The 24,035-nt window shown below is 35.2% G+C and overlaps 1 protein-coding gene across 1 annotated transcript in view; it reads right to left on the bottom strand.

Annotated features, from left to right (window-relative positions):
• Positions 1-2,774: 2,774 nt before the first annotated feature.
• LOC149772726 (3'-5' exoribonuclease HELZ2-like) overlaps positions 2,775-24,035 on the bottom strand; it is a 60,607-nt gene continuing 39,346 nt past the window's right edge. Inside the window, exons 13-19 of the mRNA XM_089947437.1 lie at positions 23,093-23,230; positions 21,857-22,225; positions 18,159-18,412; positions 17,170-17,436; positions 16,379-16,535; positions 10,240-10,407; positions 2,775-8,965 (exon numbers count right to left, since the gene is read on the bottom strand). Of these exons, the coding sequence (XP_089803563.1) occupies positions 8,862-8,965; positions 10,240-10,407; positions 16,379-16,535; positions 17,170-17,436; positions 18,159-18,412; positions 21,857-22,225; positions 23,093-23,230 (1,457 nt within the window). The 3' untranslated portion in view covers positions 2,775-8,861. The remainder of the gene's footprint in view (positions 8,966-10,239; positions 10,408-16,378; positions 16,536-17,169; positions 17,437-18,158; positions 18,413-21,856; positions 22,226-23,092; positions 23,231-24,035) is intronic.

Here is a 24,035-nt window from a genome sequence, read left to right as displayed (position 1 = left end):
TTTGGAACACATTTCATTCTGCTCCCTTACTTAATTCACATAGAGTAAATTCTCTGTTTATCTTGGATGCTATAGAAGAAGCAATCTACAGTTGTTACTTGTACAGCAATAGCATCAACAGTAGTTAATTGTACAGCAATAGCATCAACAGTAGTTAATTGTACAGCAGTAGCATCAACAGTAGTTAATTGTAGAATTTAAATATTTATGCACCTAACTATTGCATATATTTCACGTGCAATTATGTCTCTACCCAAGAAAAGAGACAAATTGATTTTGGACTGTCCATTCATTACTTTGGCTAACACACTTTAACTTATAACCATGTCATTTAAAACAACTATTAAGCCAGAGAAAACCAGCCTCGATATCTAAATATCTTGAGTGGGTTCAAAGATCCAATTTGATTCTGGTAACTGACCTTACATTTTGTTCACATGCTTTACGTTTTTGTTGCATTTGTGGGTTTTACATATATAGTATTTTTATCTGCATCCAGTTGCTTCCACTTATAGTCAAAGGTGCATGTGTATCCACCCACAAAGAAATATTGGATGACTACTTTTGCAATATTTTATCGAATACAACTTTAAAGGGAGTGTCAGAGGAAAAGACCAAAGTTTGCTAGATAGAAAAATATCACAAGCTTAAAGGTAAATTTGCTGTCAAGATCATATTCAATATGCTTCACCTGTGGAGGGTCATGGGATCTAATTGTTGATATGTTGCTAGGAGAGGAAAGTTGTTAGGTTTGGTTTGGTTCTTCATGGCACAGCAACACAAGTAGATTATTTAGTGCTGAGACAATTGCCCAAAGGCACACCATGGTAGCTGTCTCAGGCTGGTCCAGTAGTACCATTTGAACCCGTCCCCTTTTGGTCATGAGTCCGTAACATTAACCACTCAGCCACCGCAGCTCCTGGGACGGAAGCTGTCATGTGATCTAAATATATTATTTCTACTCCTCCTGACTGGATGCCATCTAATCCTGGAATTTTCTCTAAAAGACTTCTTATGATGCCTAGTTGGTCCTAAATGAAACTGATGCAGATCTGACATCCATTATGGCTGCTATCATGAAGTCTTGTTATCGCTAATCTTCCTGAATAGATACTCAAAATCGACATGTGCTTTATAATTTCACAGTGGCTATATTCAGAATCTTCTTATCGCTACTTTTCCTACGTGGATGCTCATATATACATGGTAGTTTCGCTAAAAAAAATTGTCTTTCTAGCTGTTCCTAAAAGAAAATGTTGTCGATCTGACATCCAATATGGCCACCATGACATCCATCTTGAAAACCTTATCACTAATCCTCCTGAATGGATGGTGATGTCAACACTGGATTTTCACCTAAAGCCTTATAATGTCTAATTGCTGCTAAATAAAAATGGTGCCAATCTAACTACAATATGGCCATCATACATCATGTGACTATTTTAACAGTCCACTTTCTGGTCTGCCACTGTCTTCTGCAGAAACTTCAAAAGGTACAAACCACTGCAGCTAGGAACAGTCTTAAAGTACCAAGAACTGATCATACCATTCCACTTCTACACAAGCTTCTTTTCTTGCCTATACACAATAGAATCAAACACACAATATCTTATCTCTCTTACATTTCATCGACTGCCTCTGGTTTGAAATACTTACATGATCTCACAAGCATGTACACTCCTGCTAGAAGCTTGTGATCATCATCTGACACCTGTATTCATAGTATTCCCAAGGTAAAAAGCAAAGTCCTATGGACAACGTTAATTTACATATCAGTGAAAGCTCCTTGGAATAAACTGCCTCTAGATAATAACAAAAATAATGTCAACTTAGCTTTGTGCCTAATCTGTAGAAGCTCTAAGCACTTCGCAACAATCGATAACACACAAAACTATATACAATAACAACATTACAAACCAAACAACAAATTATAAAACAAAAACATGCTGATAACAATTAAAGAAATAAACATTATTTAGAATTTAAGTATGGATCTCAGACACAAAGATACATTGTTCACATTCAAGAGTGCTCACAAGACATCTTTTCCACCAGCAAGAATAAAGTTGGCATTCATACATTCTCATTATCTTAGATTGAAACTACTGTAAATTCATTTTGTGTTTTAGTTCATTTTGTATAAACCCATTTATGTTTTATGTTGGTATTTTGTGTAATAATTTTTAGAGGCATGTTCATGTGTTTTATGTTATCTGTATGCAAACTATTCTTCTGCCCCAATGTGCTAACTTGATGCTGTAAAAGTGCTAAGAGCTTTTTGTTTTAAACAATTAAGCACTCTCATAAGTCGTCATTAATATATATATATATATATATATATATATATATATATATATATATATATATATATATATATATATATATACACACAAATAACACTATCATACAGGTTAGATAATTTTTAATTCGTACTCAATGGAGATTTGAACCCAGGTCCGGGGATAAACGGCACCCACTGCCTTGCCTGCATCATGTCCAACCCAGTCACATTATATCCTGACACCAGGCTGACTTGTCCTAATGCTAACATTGTCATGATGAGCACCTAGCAAGGCAGCTGTTAGTACCATTTTTTTAATAAGTCTTTGGTATGACTCTGCTTGGGTTCTAATCCATGACCTCCTGCATCCAAGGCTGATGCTCTTAGCAAGACAGAAGGACAGACAGATGAACATATGGAAAAATGGACAGATTGATGGAGGGGTATGACAATATCCCAATACTGCAGCTGTAAATTATTCGTTTTTAAAAAAAAACAAAAAAACAACAATAATGACTTTTAACTTCGGAAGAAATATATATTGCTATTGAAAATCATATGACAGTCTATTAATATTTCATTGTCAAAATCAGTGTACATGAATAATAGAATCATTCATTTAATTATATGTAGGATAGGAAAATTCTAATGCCAATAATGCATGGTCTATTTACCTCACATACCTGAATGAAATACGAGGGTCAAAGTCACATGGTATAATGTGCATAATGATTAAGTTTCATAAAGGCAAACACCAAATGTCATCACCTTACGATAAAGTGTACAAAGTTAGGTGCAGACAGATATTATTAGTGTAAATTTTAAATGATATTGAACAAATATCACTGTTCAGTGGAGAAGTGTGCATGGAAATGGCAATACACAGCTTCTGAATTGCCTTTTGCAGGCAAATATAATGAGACAGTCCTTGACTGAACTCTGAACAAGAATTTATTAACCCTTCATGAATAATGAGACAGTCCTTGATTGGACTCTGATCAAGAATCCTTGATTAACCCTGATAAAGAATTGATGAACCCTTCATGAATAAATGAAACAATTCCTGGCTGAACTCCGACCGAGAATTGATGAACCCTTTATGAATAAATAATGAGACAGTCCTTGATTGAACTCTGATCAAGAATCCTTGATTAAACCCTGATCAAGAATTGATGAACCCTTCATGAATAAATGAAACAGTTCCTGGTTGAACTCCGACCAAGAATTGATGAACGCCTTATGAATAAATAGTGAGACAGTCCTTGATTTAACTCTTATCAAGAATTGATTAACGTTCATGAATAAAATTGAGACAGTCATTAAGAATTAATTAACCCTTCATAAATAAATATGGGACAGCCCCTGATTGAACACTGATCAAGAATTGATTAACCTTTCATAAATAATAATGAGATCAGTCCTTGATTGAGCTTTATTATGAACTGATTAACCCTTTGTAAATAATAATGAGACAGTCCTTGATTGAATACTGATCAAGAATTGATTAAACCCCCAAAAATAATATGACTCCCTGATTGAACATTGATCAAATATTAATTAAACTATTCTAAAATATCCCTGATTGAACATTGATCAAATATTAATTAACCCATTCTAAAATATCCGATTGAACATTGATCAAATATTAATTAACCCATTCTAAAACATCCCTGATTGAACATTGATCAAATATTAATTAACCCATTCGAAAATATCCCTGATTGAACATTGATCAAATATTAATTAACCCATTCTAAAATATCCCTGATTGAACATTGATCAAATATTAATTAACCCATTCTAAAATATCCCTGATTGAACAGTGATAAAATATTAATTAACCATTTCTAAAATATCCCTGATTGAACATTGATCAAATATTAATTAACCCATTCTAAAATATCCCTGATTGAACATTGATCAAATATTAATTAACCCATTCTAAAATATCCCTGATTGAACAGTGATCAACTATTAATTAACCCATTCTAAAATAATAGTGAAACAGTCCTTGACTGAACTCTGATGAAGAACTGATTAATCCTTCACAAATAGTAATACAAATGTTTAAAAACATAATCACATCAAATGTTTTTATCAACTGTAAATTGCACAACTGAAGCTGCATATGTATATATTCACACACCCTCCGATTAGTTTTGTACTCCCTACTGACCTGAAAATTGAAATGCTTCAAGGATCTAAAAGAATACACAGAACTTATCATTCACTCATCAATTGATAATTTCGAACATGAATGTTGCCTGGAGGCTCATAGCACTGATTAATAAAATGACTATCATTATGTTCTGTGCATTTTTTATATCCATGATGCCTTTTATTTTAAAAATCGAGAAGGCTATACAAAGAATACTGTAGATAGATTGATCAGGATAAGAACATCTCAATTTGCGGGACACTAACTTCAACTGCTGCTTCTTTTAGTATGGAAATATGTTGCAATTAATGTTTATCTTGATTATTTGAAAGAATTATGGAATGATGATGGAAATTTGGGAGAATTTGCCACGCTGTATGCCCTATGCTTACATGATGGAAGACAGAGATATACTGGACCTATGTTCTATACTGAAGTGCAATATACAGCAATGTGAGAAAAAGTTTTCCTCTTGTTTTTCTTTATATTTTAAAATACCATCAATACTAGGCGTATTAATGAAACCCAAACATTAGTGCTCATGCACTGATCTGTCATGATGTAAAATAATGGAAAGAATCAATGGATAATGTATTTTTAAAAAAATGGAATGTTCAGCATTAAATCAAAACTACATGTACAGGATCAGCAAGATTTTTCCAACAAATGACTTACAAATTTTATGCAAAACGTGTATATGTAATGCATGTCACAAAGAGTAGATATGAAATTGAAATACAGAAACATTTTATGTACAATGAATTTCTGTATAATTATCATTTTCACATGAAAATGATTTGAGAAAAATGGGCTACACTGAATAACTATGAAAAGGTACAGAAAAAACACAAATACTAAAGAACATTTCTAAGACTTCAATGACTCTTATTAAAATGAAACTTGTGTTCTAAACACACTATACAACTTTAAATGCTAAGAAAATGGTATAGGTTGTTGTTAAAAAAGTTTTGTATTTACTTGGACACATCTGCATACCAGATTGTATGACTAAACACAAAACTTGCCTTTTAATGCACTCCTATACAGACAAACATAGTAAACAAATTATTCTAAAAATACATTTCTTTAAAAGCTGTTGTTTCTTAAATATGATTAAAAATCCCCAAGTTAATCAATGCAAATATCAAGTTAATTCACTAATAAAGACTGGAACCTACTTAAGAAAATTTTGTACCATGACACAGAAAATAATATACAAACCTTTCAAATATCAGTCATATAATGATTTGAATCTATGAGATTTGAAAAGCATGTGTGTGCGTGATTTGGATTTTGAACTTAGCTTTAAAGAAATTTCAGTCATATCTCTATGATGTCTGCAGTGTGGCAGTTTATAGTGATGTCTAGCACAAAGGCATCATGTAGCAGACATGTAGCAAGATGTCCCACCCAGACACATTATCCTGACACCAGGTCGACCAGTCCTAACACTAATCTCTTAATGCTGAATGTCTAGCGAGGCAGCTGTTAGTACCAATTTTATGTCTTTGGTATGACTCAGCCAGGCTTCGAACCTGTGACCTCCCGCATCTGATTTGGAAGCTCTAACCACTAAGCCACCGCAGCGGTCTAAACATACCCCTAATACATATATAAATCTCACACACTCTTTCATAATTTTACTGTACATTGTATTTATGCAAATGATAGAACTGCTGCATCTATTTTTACAGCAAATGAACATAAAACTCATAAATCTTCATCAAAGTATTGACAATACTGATGGTTTGGAGGGATGATGTGATTATGGATTATATATGATAGACATAATACATTAAATAATCTTCATTTCTGTTTTTCCTTAGATGTCATTTGAGAATTCAAGTATTATCATCAGTGAAAGCTTGTATTAGGTCAAATAATTTACCTAAGTTTGAGCTGCCTTCTCTCCTGACATATAAAATTTACATGAAAGGTCAGCAGTAAGACCATACATTTGTTACTATTTTTAGTAATATGAATCAAATTTGATAACACAGAATAGACTTGATTCCATCACCATGGAGGAATTTAAAACTATCTAAAGACAAAAATGGGTTTCATTGCTAAACACTATTGTACACTGCACTTAATTTTAGTGAAAAATAACATATTATTTACATTTATACAAGAGTACCAAAAATAATTATACAACTGTCCTCTATGTAGATAAGTGAACTTTGTATGCAGAAACCATTTTCCTTCTTCCAGTCACAGTGACCTTGACCACTGGCCTTTTGACTTTAATGTCTGCAAGTTTCTTTCTTAATCAAAGAGCAAGCTATGTACAAGTTTCATTCAGGTAAGAGATGTAGAAATAATGTCACTGTGCAAAAGCTATTTTGCTTCTTTCAGTCACAGTGACCTTGACCTGTAACATCACACACACATCCAATCATTAGAACTTCTTTCTTACCCAAAGTACAAATCATTCACATTTGATCAGTTCAGGTGTTGAGCAGAACTGACTTTATTGTGTGAACACTATTTTCATTCTTTCAGTCACAGTGACCTTGACCTTTTGAACTGCCATCTCCAAAGTGCAAGTGAACAATAAAGTTCCATAGCTACAGATGATAAAGAACCCAATTTGTTGTGTAGAAACTACTTCTCTTCTCTTACAGTGACCTTAACATTAATTATATGAGTCTGAAAGTCACAGTTTTCCTTAACCCAATGCAAGCCATTAACAAAGTGTGGTGATTGTAGATGTGTTAAAGAGTTCTTTACCATATTGCCCTTGTCCATTGACCATTTGGGCCTAAAACCAATATTGTTTATCCATTACCCCAAGTGCATGCTAGCCAAAAACGTTTGCTAACTGTAGGTGGTGAACTCAATTATTTTTGTGTGCACAAACTATTTTATCCTTTTCTGTCAAAGTGACATTGACCTTAGATATGTTCATTCTATAACTGACAGATTTCTTTGTCACCCTACATGCATACCATCCACAAAATCTGGTCCAGATCAGTTAAGTAGAACTATTCTTGTTCTGCAAAAACCATGTTTCTTCAATCAATCACAGTGACCATGACCTCTGACCTTTAGAACCCTAAAATTAAACACAGTTCTTCATTATCACATGTGCAAGCTAACCATAAAGTTTGGTACTTGTAGATTGTGGAGAACTCAAGTTGTTGTGCATAAACACTTTCTTATTTCTAAAATAGTGACCTTGACCTTTGTGCTTTTGAGTCTAAAAGTGATAGAGTTTTTCCGTACTTTGGCTAGAAATCCAGATACCGTAACCTTAATCTTTCATCATAATTGACCTTGAAACTGATAATGGTAAGCAACTTGAGTTATTCTATGAAGACTGTTTTCTTCTTTCAATCACAGTAACTTAGGCTTTTGATAGTTTTGAGCCTGAAACCAATACTGTTCTTCCTTACCACAACTACAAACCATTCACAGTTTGGTAACTGTAGATGGTGAACAACCTGAGTGATTGTGTGGAAACCAAATTGGTAATGAATGGATGGAAAGATGGATGTACTGATGGACTGACAGACAACATCATGACATAATACTCTGTCTTGTTTTGAAAAATGACTTGTTATTTACATTTAAACATATGACATCATGTTTTTAACTCATTTGGCCCCGATCCTGCCTGTAGGCGTGATGAGTCTGTACCCTATTTCCGAGCTATGCAGCATCAAGGTCATTGAAGATACACCAATGTAGGTGGTATTACAAAAAAGCAGACAGATATAGCTTACAATGATACCAAATTATCTGGAGGTTCTAGTTGCACTACAAAATACAGAGAGAAAAACCTCATTTTTTGGACCCGTTTTTTTTTTCACCCAAAATTTTCTCTAGTCAGAATGCAATTTTGTGTCCGGATTTTAGACCTTTTGGCCTCAAATCTAAGGCAGACCGGTCTGAACTGCGCACAGACAGGTGAACCTTTGCAAAAACTAGGATAAGGTAGACATTTGGAATAAAGAGTGGTCTCCATGCAAAAATGATGGGTCCGATAAGGGAAAAAAAAATCCAATGGAAAACAATGTTTCTAAAATAATTAGGCATTAGTATCATGGAAAATCTGTTGAAAGCCAATGTATTACAATGTTTTCAGAAATAGCCTCCAAAATGTCTTTCCTACTCGCATTTCAGGCGAAAACAACAAAAACCTCCAGGCCGAATGAGTTAATATAAATACACAATTGCTGCTTAGCAGCCTGTACTGCCAGCAGCAATGATCATAAGATAATTTCAAAACTCCACCTTCACTGCCATTCAATCTCTGTTGTTTGTTTTTGTGTGTAGTGTCAAAAAGTGTATACTCTCTATTTCTCTCTCATTTTCAAAAGTGGACCTAATTTTTGGTCATATGCTGTATATACAGTACTGATCAATATAATATGTTTTGGAACAATCAGTAACTTACATTTTTAAATTAAAAGATTCTTTCTACTGGTGCGGAAATTCCTCTGCAGTTTTCACACATCCTCTCTGTTCGTACAGATTAATAAGTCGCTTCCATACTTCATCACACTGAAGCAGATTCTGGTTGCCTGTGGAAAATGTTGGACATATTATGTTAGTAGAGGAAAAGGACCATCAATACCGTTTAAATTTTTTGTTTCCTTGCTTTAAATTAAATTGAAGAGAGTTTTATTAGCGGGGAAAAAGTTGTCTAGTTATAGAAACCTCACCCATAATGATGGAACGTACAGTAAATAGCCATGAGTGGATTCCGAATACCAACTATTCCAGACACTTATATCTAACTTGACACTTTGTTCTCAAAATATTACAGAAATTAAAAAATTCATTAGATACAGTTTAAACGTAGAGTACAGATAATTTAGGACAATTTATCATTAAGCAAACATTTGATAAACATGAATATTTCTAGGAATAACAGACTCTTTACAATATATGATAAGTTATGTATAACCTATCATTATGTTAGCATAATGGGTTAGGCTGCAACATTAACATGTGTAAATGGCTTAGTTAAGTTTATTGCTTGTGAACATTTACAGAATTGGTAACCATATAAACAAATATTTACACAACTTTCAGTAATACTGTCATTGTCAGTTCCAACTGAATGACATAGTTCCATATTTCTGCTTAAATGGACTGTTTGGTGGGATTTGTTTGTTAATTATTTTCCTCAAGTATGCATGATTTCCACTATGGACATGACATAACATTAAATAAGCTAAGTTGACGAGAGTTACAAATGCCAGGACACCAATTTAACCATAGATGCTGATCCCTACCAGCTGTTGAGTATGTAATTGGTGTATTCAATAAAATGCTCTCTTTCCAATAATGTTGCTACAAGAGAGCTCTGCATCAAATAGGGTGATTTCTGTTGCCTGATGCTGAATACAGTTTATATTATGTTCAGATTGGTTAAAATGTATAAACACTGTGGTATCATATTTATTAAGAATATCACAAATTCATACAGGTAAGGTCGGTGGGTGGGCGGGTGAGTGGCTTGGACAAAATTATTTTTTTCCAGAAAGGATGGATCCCTTTCCTTAAATATCACCTTATCACCACCAACTTAAAATAAATTGGACTGTCACATAGCCAGCTTTATCCAAGTATAATTGTCCATTATTTTTGTGTAGAGTTAACAAGAGACTCACTTGAATCACATTAAAAATTTTCAAGAATTACACAGCAGCAGAGGCAAATCTGCAAAACAAAACTGCTATGACCTTTTTCAACATAAGAAAACTGTAAAATATGAAGCAGTGAGAAACTGTCTGCTTACTAGATATGCAACATGAGGTCCCTAATATTGGTAATGTGTGATGGAGCTTACCCACAATGACAATCCCCTTTCTGGCCCTGGTGAGGGCAACATTGATCTGATGGTGGTCAGATATAAATCCAAGATTGTGCTTGCACCAGCCTAATGTTGGATTGCGTTCAATCATGTACTCAGGTAGCGATCTCACAGTACTAAAGATGACATAGTCCCATTCTCCACCTAATTATTTAAATGAAGATAATGATGAGTCAGTATTGTCTACACTGACCAAAGTGGACTGTGATTCTGGTATCATACTAGGATGAATGTACTAGGGCCTAACCACACAATCAGAACAATAACATCTATATGCTTCAGATTAAAAATAAGGTTCTAAAAATGTAACCAAACAGAGAGAACTGCAAACAAAACTTTAGGAACAAAAATTGTTTCAAATAAATGTAAACATGAAGATTCAAGATAAAAGGTGAAGGTGTTAAGATTCTGTAAAATATGTAGGAAATGAAAGATAAATGTAGAACATAAAATCCTTAAAGTGTGGGATCAAAATTCCATTCCCTCAAAATGTTCTAGATTTTCTCTGCTGGCACATTGAGACCTTACTAAAAGCCTCTGTAACCTGAGCAAGACAACTGAGTTTGCTCTCAAAGTTTTGTTGTCATAACTCAGCTAGATTAAATCCAGGAGATTTTAAAATCTGTCTGAGGTTTTTAATGTTAGGAAGAAAAGTTAGTTCATGCAAAATGTAGGACCTAAACATTTGGTCTCATCTACAACAGGAATAAAAGAACCATTAAGAGAGAAGTTTGGGTTATCATGTCAGAGTTATCAACATAAGCACAATACCAAGAGCTTAGATTGAGAAAATTTGAAACCACTTCTCTGGCTCATTTCTAATTAGTCTTGAAACATACCTGTTCTTGCTTTTAACAGCATACATACTCTTTGATCAACATACTGTCAGAAGTTTAAGTTCCTGCATTAAGGCATTTCACTATGTTGTTACATGAATTTTGATGTGGAAAGGGGGGACTGACTGGCAATATGCTGCTCTGTGGTACACCCCTATCATAAGGATAGAAAGTGTATTATCTACCTTGACCAATGAAATATTCTGTAATAAATGTTTCTAGTCCAATTTGAGGGCCAGTTCTAGGATCTGACTCAGTACTAAAGGTCTCCTTCTCTCATATACCAGACTGCCATTATCAGTCCCCTCTTACAACATACTGGAGGGTACATAAGAACTATTCTACATCCCCAAGCCCACAGGAAAATCTTACAAGGAAAGAACTAAGCAGCTCTCATTTGTGAAAGGCATGAACATGTTAAGTTAGTTTTTAATTTGATCTTTTTATTATTTCAAGTTCACTTTTCAATGTCTTTTATATTAAATAAAAATATCACAAACACTATACTGTTATATACTTCTTCTCTTGCTGTGAGAACAATAAACAAAATCGGCAAGAAAGGCTCCCATAGTAGAATGAAAAGCCTCCTTGAATCTCCTTATTAGTTTGTATTATTTAGCACAAATATTAATCTAAATGATCTGTGTCAACATTTAAGTGAATGTGATTATCTTGGCTTTTAACAGCTTGATAGAGCAGTCATATGAAAATTCTATTCAAAATATTTAGCAAAATGAGCATTAGATGACTTTGAGTATTTTGTGTAATACCAAAAAGGAGTCACATGTTTTGTTTTTAGATTTGTTTTAAATGGTATAGCAACAGCTGAAGAAAGCATTTTTATAAGATAATTCTGCAAACATCATCTTTATGACACAAAGAATGGTACATCAATAAAAAGCTCTAACCATAATAAAAACATTTCACAATACTTTTCTATCCATAACAAGTGAAAATACTCCTTGTGAAAGATACGTTAACATCAGGAAGTGACCTGTGATGAGTAGTACCACATGACTGAAATGTGATGAGTAGTACCATGTGACTGAAATGTGACAAATAGTACCATATGACTGAAATGTGACAAGTAGTACCATACGACTGAAATGTAAATAATAGTGCCATATGACTGAAATGTGACAAATAGTACCATATAACTAAAACATGATGAGTAGTACCATATGACTGAAATGTGATGAGTAGTACCATATGACTCAAACATGCTGAGAAGTACCATATGACTGAAATGCAACTAATAGTATCATATGACTGAAACGTGATGACTCATACCATATGACTGAAATGCAACTAATAGTATCATATGACTGAAACGTGATGACTCATACCATATGACTGAAATGCAACTAATAGTATCATATGACTGAAACGTGATGACTCATACCATGTGGCTGAAATGTGACTAATAGTACCATATGACTGAAACATGATGACTAGTACCATATGGCAGAAATGTGATGAGTAGTACCATATGACTGAAACATGACAAGTAGTGCCATGTGACTGAAATGTAATGAGTAGTACGATATGACTGAAATGTGACAAATAGTACCATATGACTGAAATGTGATGAGTTGTACCATATGACTGAAATGTGACAAACAGTACCATATGGCTGAAATGTGATGAGTAGTGCCATATGACTGAAACATGACAAGTAGTGCCATATGACTGAAAGGTAATGAGTAGTACCATATGACTGAAATGTAATGAGTAGTACCATATGACTGAAATGTAATGAGTAGTACCATATGACTGAAATGTGACAAGTAGTACCATACTTTTATATTCATAACAAGTGAAAATACTCAATGTGAAAGATACGTTAACATCAGGTAGTGGCCTGTGATGAGTAGTACCATGTGACTGAAATGTGCCAAGTAGTATGATGTGACTGAAACATGACAAGTAGTACCATATGAATGATGTTGTTGTTGTTGTTGTAGGATTTAACGCCATTTGTCAACACATGATAGGCTATACATGGTGGCCAGTATTAATGGTGAAGGAAGAACCCGGGAAAACCCCGGAAATAACCACCGACCCATGAGAAGCTACTGGCAAGCTTTCTCACATATCCACATTGGCTGAATCTGAGACTCGAACCCATGCAGACAGAGGTGAGATGGCAGTGATCCATAACGTAGAGCGCTTTAGACCACTCGGCAACTCGGGGCCCCCCCATATGAATGAAATGTGACAAGTAGTACCATAGGACTAAAGCATGACAAGTAGTACCATATGACTGAAATGTGACAAATAGTACCATATGACTGAAACATGACAAGTTGTACCATATGACTGAAATGTGACAAACAGTACCATATCATTGAAATTTGATGAGTAGTACCATACTATTCTCTCTATAACAAGCAAAAATACACCTTGTGAAAAATATGTTAACATCAGGTAGTAACCTGTGGTAGTAAAAGATGATAGAAACATGAGAAGTCGTACGATATGACTGAAACATGACAAGTAGTACCATATGACTGAAATGTGACAAAATGTGCCATATGACAGACGTGATGAGTAGTACAATATGACTGAAATGTGACAAATAGTACCATATGACTGCAACATGATGAGTACTACCATATGACTGAAACATGACAAGCAGTACCATATGACTGAGACGTGATGAGTAGTACCATATGACTGAAACATGACAATTATTACCATATGCCTGAAATGTGATGAGTAGTACCATATGACTGAAACATGATGAGTATTACCATATGACTAAAACATGACAGGTAGTACCGTATGCCTGAGATGTGATGAGTAGTACCATATGACTGAAACATGATGAATATTACCATATGACTGAAACATAACAAGTAGTACCATATGTCTGAAATGTGATGAGTAGTACCATATGACTGAAATGTGATGAGTAGTACCATATGTCTGAAATGTGATGAGCAGTACCATACTTTTCTATCCATAACAAGTGAAAATACTCACTGTGAAAAATACGTTAACATAGGAAGTGACCTGTGATGAGTAGTACCAGATGACTGAAATGTGATGAGTAGTACCATATGACTGAGATGTGACTAGTACCATCTGTTTCAAATGTGACAAATAGTACCATATGACTGAAATGAGACAAATAGTACCATATGACTGAAATGTGACAAATAGTACCGTATGACTGAAATGTGACAAATAGTACCGTATGACTGAAATGTGACAAGTAGTACCTTATGACTGAAATATGACAAGTAGTACCATATGCCTGAAATGTAATTAGTACCATATGACTGAAATGTGATGAGTAGTACCATATGACTGAAACATGACAAACAGTACCATATGACTGAAATGTGATGAGTACTACCATATGCCTGAAATGTGATGAATAGTACCATATGACTGAAATGTGATAAACAGTACCATATGACTGAAATGTGATGAGTAGTACCACATGACTGAAATGTGACAAACAGTACCATATGGCTGAAACATGAAAAGTAGTACCGTATGCCTGAAATGTGATGATTAGTACCATATGACTGAAACATGATGAGTAGTACCATATGACTGAAACATGATGAGTAGTACCATATGACTGAAACATGATGAGTTGTACCATATGACTGAAACATGACAAGTAGTACCGTATGCCTGAAATGTGACAAATAGTACCATATGACTGAAATGTGATGAGTAGCACCATACCTTTCTATCCATAACAAGAGAAAATACTTATTGTGAAAAATACATTAACATCAGGTAGTGACCTATGATGAGTAGTACCACATGACTTAAATGTGATGAGTAGTACCATATGACTGAGATGTGACAAGTAGTATGTTATGACTGAAACATGACAAGTAGCACTATATGACTGAAATGTGACAAATAGTACCATATGACTCAAATGTGACAAGTAGTACCATATGACTAAGATGTGTCAAGTAGTATGATATGACTGAAACAAGACAAGTAGTATGATATGACAGAAACATGACAAGTAGTACCATATGACTGAAATGTGACAAATAGTGCCATATCACTGAGAAGTGATGAGTAGTACCATTTGACTGAAATGTGATGAGTAGTACCATGTGAATGAAATGTGACAAATAGTGCCATATGACAGACGTGATTAGTAGTACCAAATTACTGAGATGTGATGAGTAGTACCTTATGACTGAGACGTGACAAATAGTGCCTTATGACAGATGTGATTAGTAGTACCATATGACTGAGATGTGATGAGTAGTACCTTATGACCGAGACATGACAAATAGTGCCATATAACTGAAACATGATTAGTAGTACCATATGACTGAGATGTGATGAGTAGTACCTTATGACTGAGATGTGACAAATAGTGCCATATGACTGAAACATGATGAGTACGACCATATGATTGAAATGTGACAAGTAGTACCGTATGCCTGAAATGTGACGAGTAGTACTGTATGCCTGAAATGTGACGAGTAGTACCGTATGCCTGAAATGTGACGAGTAGTACTGTATGCCTGAAATGTGATTAGCAGTACCATATGACTGAAACATGACAAGTAGTACCGTATGCCTGAAATGTGATTAGCAGTACCATATGACTGAAACATGACAAGTAGTACCGTATGCCTGAAATGTAATGAGTAGTACCATATGACTGAAACATGATGAGTAGTACTGTTGACTGAAATATGATGAGTAGAACCATATGACTGAAATGTGATAAATAGTATAATATGACTGAAATGTGATGCATAGCACCATGTGACAAAGATTTCATAGGTTTGATTCAATACAAATAAAGTTCTAAGCTTACTATGTTTTTAGCATTTAGTGTATTGATACATTAAAATTTGTTGTCTAGTTTAGAATTAAAAAGCTGTTTATAAGTTCCTAATACTTATTAACGCTACTGTCATTTCTACCAAGATGCCAAGAGAAACAATTATAAACATTTATTAGATGTAATCTTTCATCTTATGTAAGGTTACAAATATGTCTGTAGATTCATATTTACTTCACTGTCAATGTTACCACTGAGACAAACAAGTGAAAACAATAACATATAGAAACCATCCGCTATCATGTACATGTATATGGCAACAATATGTTTCTAAATCAGATTTATTTTACTGTCATTTTAATTAATAAGTATGACAAAAGTACTTTCAAAGATTATCCACTTTTTTCCTGAACAAATTATCATTATCTACATTTGAAAGTCATCTTCATGTACAAGAGGAATATGTATTAACATTCGTCATCTATACTGTGTTCATATATACCTTGACTGGCAACAACGGTATTAACATTTAAACTTTTGAACCCCTGCGATGAAAGTTCTTCCCGCAGTTTATGACACTGGGCACTGTATTGAGAGATGACACTGATCCGGATACTCTTCACCTTCTCAGAAATCACCATATGAGTAAACACTTTCACCTTTCAAGGTAAATAAGATTACAATTAGGTGGGAAAAGAAGTTCATATTGGAAACATAATTTCAGACCTTAAATTTTCTTTAAGAACTGCATCTTCAGTTTTATTTTTGCCAAACGATGTTCAACTGACTAATTATAAAAGAAATACTGCAACGTTTGATCAAATATATTTATTTCTAAGTGAAGAATGTGTCCTACAAAGTCCTTTATAAGGTCTATATCTATAATTTGCTCTGATTCTACTTTTTACAGGGTGTGAGTCAAAGAAATAATCTTTCACAATTGACTCATGTACAATAAACATTGTAAATTTAGTAACTTACTTTAGGAGACAAAGCTAAATTTTAAGGTTAAATTAAGCATTGGGCACAAGTTTCAAGGTGTGAATATTTCCAAAAAATACGTGTTTCCATATACAGTGGCAAAAGACAAAACATCATCATTGATAGAAAAACGTACTTGTCGACTAAGACAAAAAACCTGTTTAAAAAATAACTTAAGGAAAAAGTACATTGAAATGATAGTATATGCACCTGAATGACATTTCTTAAAGGCGAAAGGCATCAGAGTGATAACAAATATTACAAATACAGAAACCAAAAGGATTCAAGACAAGTTGATGGCAGCCTACTTACCACCTGTTTGACTTCTGCCATGTTGCTTCTTGAATATTCATTGCCTTCCTCTGTCGAAACAGTCAATACTTCTTCCTGACCTACTATGTGGCAAAAGACATGAGTGAAGTTTTTCTGAGGCCACATTTTCAGTGGACGGCTAATCCATTGATCAGACTGACCATTAAGACCTTTCCTCCTGTAGCCTTCTCTCCAATAATTAACTTGTGCTGTTTTCAACTTGTTATCATAAAACTCTTTGGAAGGAAAATCACAAATCTGTGGGTGCTACATATAAAATAAAATATATATTCTTGGGATATGCAAGTCTCTTTCCAATGTGGTAAAACTTCTAATGTCCTATGATCTTAGTGTAAAAAGAGAACTAAAAAGTAGCAAGTGCCAATCACTATAAATCAAGTTATAGCTTTGTATTTGTTATCACAATTTTTGTGGAAAGATCACAATTGCAAATGAAATAGCAACAAATCAACATTTTTTTTTTGAAAACAGAATGAATGAAAATTATAAGTTTGTTAAATTTAAATGATGTAAGGCTTTCTTTAATGTCTAAATAACTACAGCTAAATAGGTTTACATAATATAGACACATGATAAATGAATTATTGCCTTGTTAAATATCAATATAAGGATGATGTGAGTTTTATAAATGAAACAAACTATTATGTCATCACTGGTAAATATTACTGCTAATTAAGTGTCAGTCCCTGAATAATGAGTTTTAAACTGAGCAAGTGTGGAGAATTATCAAGTAATACAGTAAACAAGATGGTCAGGTCATCTTGCATGCTGAGCCCATGATAAATGATAAGAATCTATAAATGGGTTTAGGAATGTGTGCATGGTCCATGTATCAAAATATTCCAGAGTAATAAATGGACTGTAAAGCACTTAACGCTCATTTTATAACGTTTTCATTTGAAATATCAAGCATAAATTCGAACCAGCCAAACAATAACAGTTGAAATCTTTAGGCTTGGCAGACCTACCATGCGATACTGAATTTCCAAAAGTGTATACTGTATGTTGTTGCTGTCACGGTATTGTGATAAGGCATAACGCTCAAACAAAGACTTCTCAAGACCCAGTTCAGCAGCCTCCTTGCACATGATGATTGGTTGCAGCTGCTTGTGGTCCCCTATGAGGACAACCTGCTCTACTTTGCTGGCAATGATTGGAACCAAACACTGTGGCTCTGGGCACATTGCAGCCTCATCAATGATGATTTGATAGACATCTGTGCCTGGAAAATACAAAGTAATTACTTAAGCAGCATCTTCATGGCTATTACATTAACTAAAAGTGAAACAAAAGTTGGACAAATCTATGACCTATATAACCAATAAAGGTTATCATCAGTCATAACAATTTTTTTCTATGGACAAATTTGCATGTCTTGCTCATTCAACAATATGGTCAATATTTCAGCTCCAAGGAAATTAGAAACCACTCTGGTGGCCTATTAGTGGTTAGAGCATCTGCCTCAAATGCAAGAAGTCACAGGTTCAAACCCAAGCTGAGTCATACTAAAGACTTATAAAAATGCTACTAGAAGCTGCCTCACTTGGCGCTCAGCATTAAGAGGTTGGTGTTAGGACTGGTCGGCCTGGTGTCAGAATAATGTGACTGGGTGGGACATCATGCTACATGTCTGTGGCATTATTCCCCAGTGCTAGACATCACAATAAGCTGCCAAACTGCAAACATTGTAGCAATAGGACTAAAATTGTTAAAGCTGCATTATACAATCTAAACCACAAGCCAAGGAAACTAGAAAAGACATTATATCTGGGGACAAGTATTCGAAGCAACAGCAACTTCAAATTTAAAATGTGAAATACTATCCTTCTATGACTTGGATGTTTAATACAGGACATAGGAGTAGGCTAGAAGGAGGGAAACAATCATTGCAATAGTAGCAAGTAAGTATTGCATAACTAAAATTAGTTTACCATCCCACCCCGTAAGAAAACTAATAACAATATATTGCTTATTATTATTGCATTGCCAAATTAACCAGTTAGAAGGGAGGCTGATGGCCTCAACTACTCTGGTATAATAACTATTGTACATACCAGAATGGAACAAGTGTTCACTACTGTATGCTGGTAAAAGGTTGGGACATTTGTTGTTCCATTACTATAGGTCCCAAAACAAAATACAACTGAGTAGGTCTGAAGATCTCAGTAGGGATTGGAGCTACCAAGGGTAACCAGAAACAGTCTGGCAAATAAGAGAAACTGAATCATTATTACGTTGAACTGTAAACAACCCTCTTCTACTGTCAAGGCATGAAACTCGCTACTTATCCTCACTGAGGCTAAGGCTTCATTCAACAGTTCATATGGGAGTTATCACAACATCAAAATAACACAAGAGATTCCATCAAGGCATCAGTATGTGACAAACCAGTCTCTGAGCTCAAAATAACTGAAGAGATCAGACAGATAAGGATTCGACCAATGGCAGGATCTCGGGAGAACAGAAGTGAACTGCCATCAAGCCTGGACAATGAAGTTGCCAAATTGCTTGATAACTGGTCATGGCAGACTGATCGCTTGTCATGAGCTAAGTGTGAAGGTTGGAAATCTGTGAGCCGTTGTGGAGATGAGAGCCCTTGTGCTGTGACAGCAGGTCTCTCCTATAGTGGAAATCTCCTGGGCTTGTCTAGCACATCAAGCAGGTTGCTGAACCACAACCACTGAGACCAGGAAGGGGGGGGGGGGCTACCAGAAACAGCAAAGCAGTCAAGATCCTCACTTAGCAGAGCAGAATTATTTTGAAAGACTTGAAGGTATACACAAACTTTTACTTTAGACTGAAAGTGTACACTCTCTAGGCCCTCTGGTCTCTGATCTGGGACTGTAGAGACATACAAGTTTTGGTCAGGCACCATGGACAGAATGTGTGTCCTATCAACATTTTAAACAGGTCTAACCCACAGTTGGAAAGGTGACTCTGCAAACAACTGCTGTAGAGACCATTCTGTGAGTATCCCACAACCCCTCCGGAGATATTTTCTGCCAGAATATTTCTCTTACCTGGACTATTGCAGACTCAAAGAGTGATCTCTTTCCAGGCTGCCCATTGGGAGATGTTCCAGGCTTCCATACAAAGAGATGGAGCATGCATGCCTCCTTGCCATCAAAGGTGATTTGTTGCCTGAGTGACCATCATGCTCAGATGCTAGAACCACGGCCTGCATTTCAAAGTTGTTTATGTTCAGGGTCAATTTTGTTTGAAACCAATATCCCTAAAAACTATGCCCCTTGGCTCCAGGTGAGTGCCAAAAGATGGATCTGATGCGGTGGTTTACAGAAAGGAGTGGTGTTTGAAGGGTGTCAGTTTGGACTCTGCTCTTAAACCAGTTCTGATTTAGTCACCAACAGAGGTAATGGTGAAAACTGGATCCCAGAAGGATCAGTACGGGATCATTGTGTGGTCTCCAAATTAATAGAAGCAAACGCTGGGAGAGTGCAAGACTTGATAGGGGAACGAAGTTAACAGCAGAGTTCTTAGGTCCCTGGAGCAACAGGTAAAGGCAAATTGATAACCAGGTCTTTGCCAGAAGACCCATAATGATGGATCTGATTCTATTGATCCTCTCTGGGAAAACACAAATTCTACTGAAGCTGGTAAGGAAATTCATCTCCAAACATAACCAGTCCTGGGAAGGGATGAAAGCCAACTTCTCAAGGTTTGGGAAAGACCACGACTGGTCACTGTGTACCAACAGAGGGATAAGTCGTTTGGAAGCCAATCTCTGAGGATGTTGCGCATGGAAGATAGAGATTGTTTTAAAACCTCAAGTAGTCTGTGAGAAACTCCATAACCCAACAGAGGCAAGGCCAAATGGAAGAGCTTGAACCTGAGTTACTTCCTGGTCAAAACAAAGAAGAGGTATTTTCTGCCTGGTGGGAAGATGGGGATTTAAAGGTACACATTGATGGAGACCACCCAGTTGCAGGGCCTTAAGGCATTCCCAACTATGGAAGTCTTTTCCAGCTTGAAGTGTTCTTCCCAAAAGGATCTGTTTAAGATAGAAAGGTCCATCATGAACCAAACGTTCTCGTCGTTTATAAACATGGGACAATTTTGGAATAGAAGTCCAAATTCTTTCATTCTCCACCCTCTGCAGAAAGGTGTGTATCTTTTCCCCTAAATGAAACATTTTGGACTGTTGAAAGTACATGGAGAACCTTATATGGTAGGGTGATCATAGAAACGAAGCCAGTAGCTCTCACTGAATGTGGAAAGGACCTACATAAGTCCCAAAATAAGACAGCAATGTAATAGTCGCAGGTTATGTACTACTGCAATTAATAGACTATTTTTCAAACTGAAGGCTCTACTTTCTCCTAAAAAGCAACAATCTCATGAATATTTACAAATGATATAAACATATATATTTAGATCAAGAAATTCTAAGGCACTATACTTTGCCTTAAGATATATTCATAATATCTTTTAAATCTTTTAACATTCAAATACAAGTTACAAACATTACTCTACTTCTAAACATACCAATGTATATCACTACTGACCTATTACTGGGAGTTCAGCTGCAGTCAATTTTTTTAAACTACGTTCATATCATATTTTACAACCTGGGAGGTGATTAAAATAATATGAAAATTGAAATATGGAAAGGGAAAAAAGCATTTAAGAATGAAAATGTCTATCAAACCTTCCAATAATTTGGCGTTGGAAGCAACAGCTGTAGTGCAAAGGATGATGTCATGCTTCTTCAGCTCCTCAATAGTTGCAACCCTGAGAAGATGGATGTACTTTTGGACCTCTTTATAGTCTGGAATATAATCTGGTAGTTTAAATCTTTTATCAAATGCATTTATTTCCTCTGCGTACGGTTTACTTTTCTTCCTGATGAGATGATGAAGGGAAATATCGTTAAGATCTTCTGCTGCTTTAGAATCGCGCATGCTCCGTTTAGACAGGAATGTTTTTCCTGGGATAGGAAAATCAACTGCTTCAATTGATCTTCCATACATGCGGACAATATTGGGACAGTGCTCTTCAAGTCTGTTGATCATCCAACCTGATAGAATGAAGGATAAGTACAGCTTGCAATGAGTATTTTCACCATATTCGTCCAGTAAAGACATTGCTGGTCATTACCATTATAAAATCACAAATTGTCAATTCAGTTATTTTGCACCCTTTTTGATCGAAGTGTCTTTAGTGTTAAATGGCTGCAATGAAATGTGCTTCTTGGGCAAAATGTGCTGTGACAACTATGTTTAATCTATCTGATTCACATCTAGTCTGAATTGTTCTAGAATATCACCAAATCTAAATTTGGAATTGTAAGCATAATGACTACTTCCAGGTCTAAGAAATCTGGACAACAAATTTTGCATTAGACTCATATCATAAAATAGTGTGTGATTATATGTGCTTTTTCTTTCAACTCAATCATGATAAGCTGCCATGATGGCCACAGTCACCTAATTTGGGATTTGCAAAAGTCCGTTAATGATGTCATGTATAGAAAGAAAGTAATGCAGGAACAGATCAATGTTATACTGGCCTGAATGGTTCTGATGGTAGAGTACCCATTTAAAGTTAGGGAGTTGATTGGATTGAACCCACCACCTAGTTAAGCTGTGCATATTTCTCCCCTATTACATTTGGTGGCAACAGTTTGGACTCATGCATGCTACATGTCATACTTGCCAAGTGTTCAACTTTCAAACCCAAATGGTATCTATCCATGGTATGAATAATACAGACATGAGGATTTATCTTCTAAAAGCAGGGGTAATATGAATCGGAAACAGGTCTGGTGCAGTTTGTGTGGTAGAGTTCTAATCTAAAGTTAGAGAGCTACTGGGTTCAAGGACACTTACACTTGGACATCTTGCTTTTAATACAAATGACAAGGACTTTAACAATGATAACTTACGTGCAATCTGATCAACGGATTTGTTAGAAGGTCCACAGAAGAGAACTTGCTTTCGTGGATTACCCTCCTTCTCCCACAATTTATTGATCTTGTTGAAAAGGAAAAGAAGTTTAATGCCTGTGTACGATTTTCCTGTGCCTGCAAAGTGATAATGAACTGCCTTAATATCTCTTCTATCATACTGGAAAGAGTTCAGTTAACGATGGTAAACAATTCTATTTCAGTCCTATGAGTAGCAAATACTGAGACATTTCAGGTGAACAATAAAATGCCTTTCAGATGATAGTTTGAAATATAATTTGCTAAAAATAATAATAATAATAATGCTGGAGATGACACATACATAATATCAAAACTATTAAGAAGGTACCATCTGGGTAGATATAAACATGACAAAAATACTTCATATGCTTAGCTCCTTTTACTGACTTTTCCTTTAAGCAACCATATTTACAGTATATATTGGGACACAATAAAATAATTTTTTTTTCCTGTCCCAGAACTTATGGTGAAACTTTTTTCCCCTAGGTCATATGTCCCAAGACTTAAGACACAAAATAAATTTGCATTGAATTTGTGCCCCTCCACTGCACATTCCAATAAAATAGATAAACAACACGCTTATTTGATACTAAAAAGAAAGAAACTGATCATTTATTCCTTTTTTTCATCATGAGCATTAAAAAATAAAGTATCTCCATGAACTCCATATATATGTAGCATAGGCTTCCATACTGTAGCATGCATCGCTTATGTCTGATAACACATGACATATTGGTCATTTACATGAACATTGAGAAACAAATCATGTTTGGTTGTGCTCAAAGGTCTGAAAATGTTATTTGACTGAAAACTGGATCCAACCAAATCACCAATCACACAGAAATAATTAACTGATATTTTGAAGACAAATGTCATTCACGCATCACATGGTGTTAGGTGC

Source organism: Sinohyriopsis cumingii, unplaced genomic scaffold (genome assembly GCF_028554795.1).
Source record: "Sinohyriopsis cumingii isolate HCF-2022 unplaced genomic scaffold, ASM2855479v2 utg001196l, whole genome shotgun sequence".
NCBI lineage: Eukaryota > Metazoa > Mollusca > Bivalvia > Unionida > Unionidae > Sinohyriopsis > Sinohyriopsis cumingii.
This window is presented reverse-complemented; position numbering and strand designations above follow the sequence as displayed.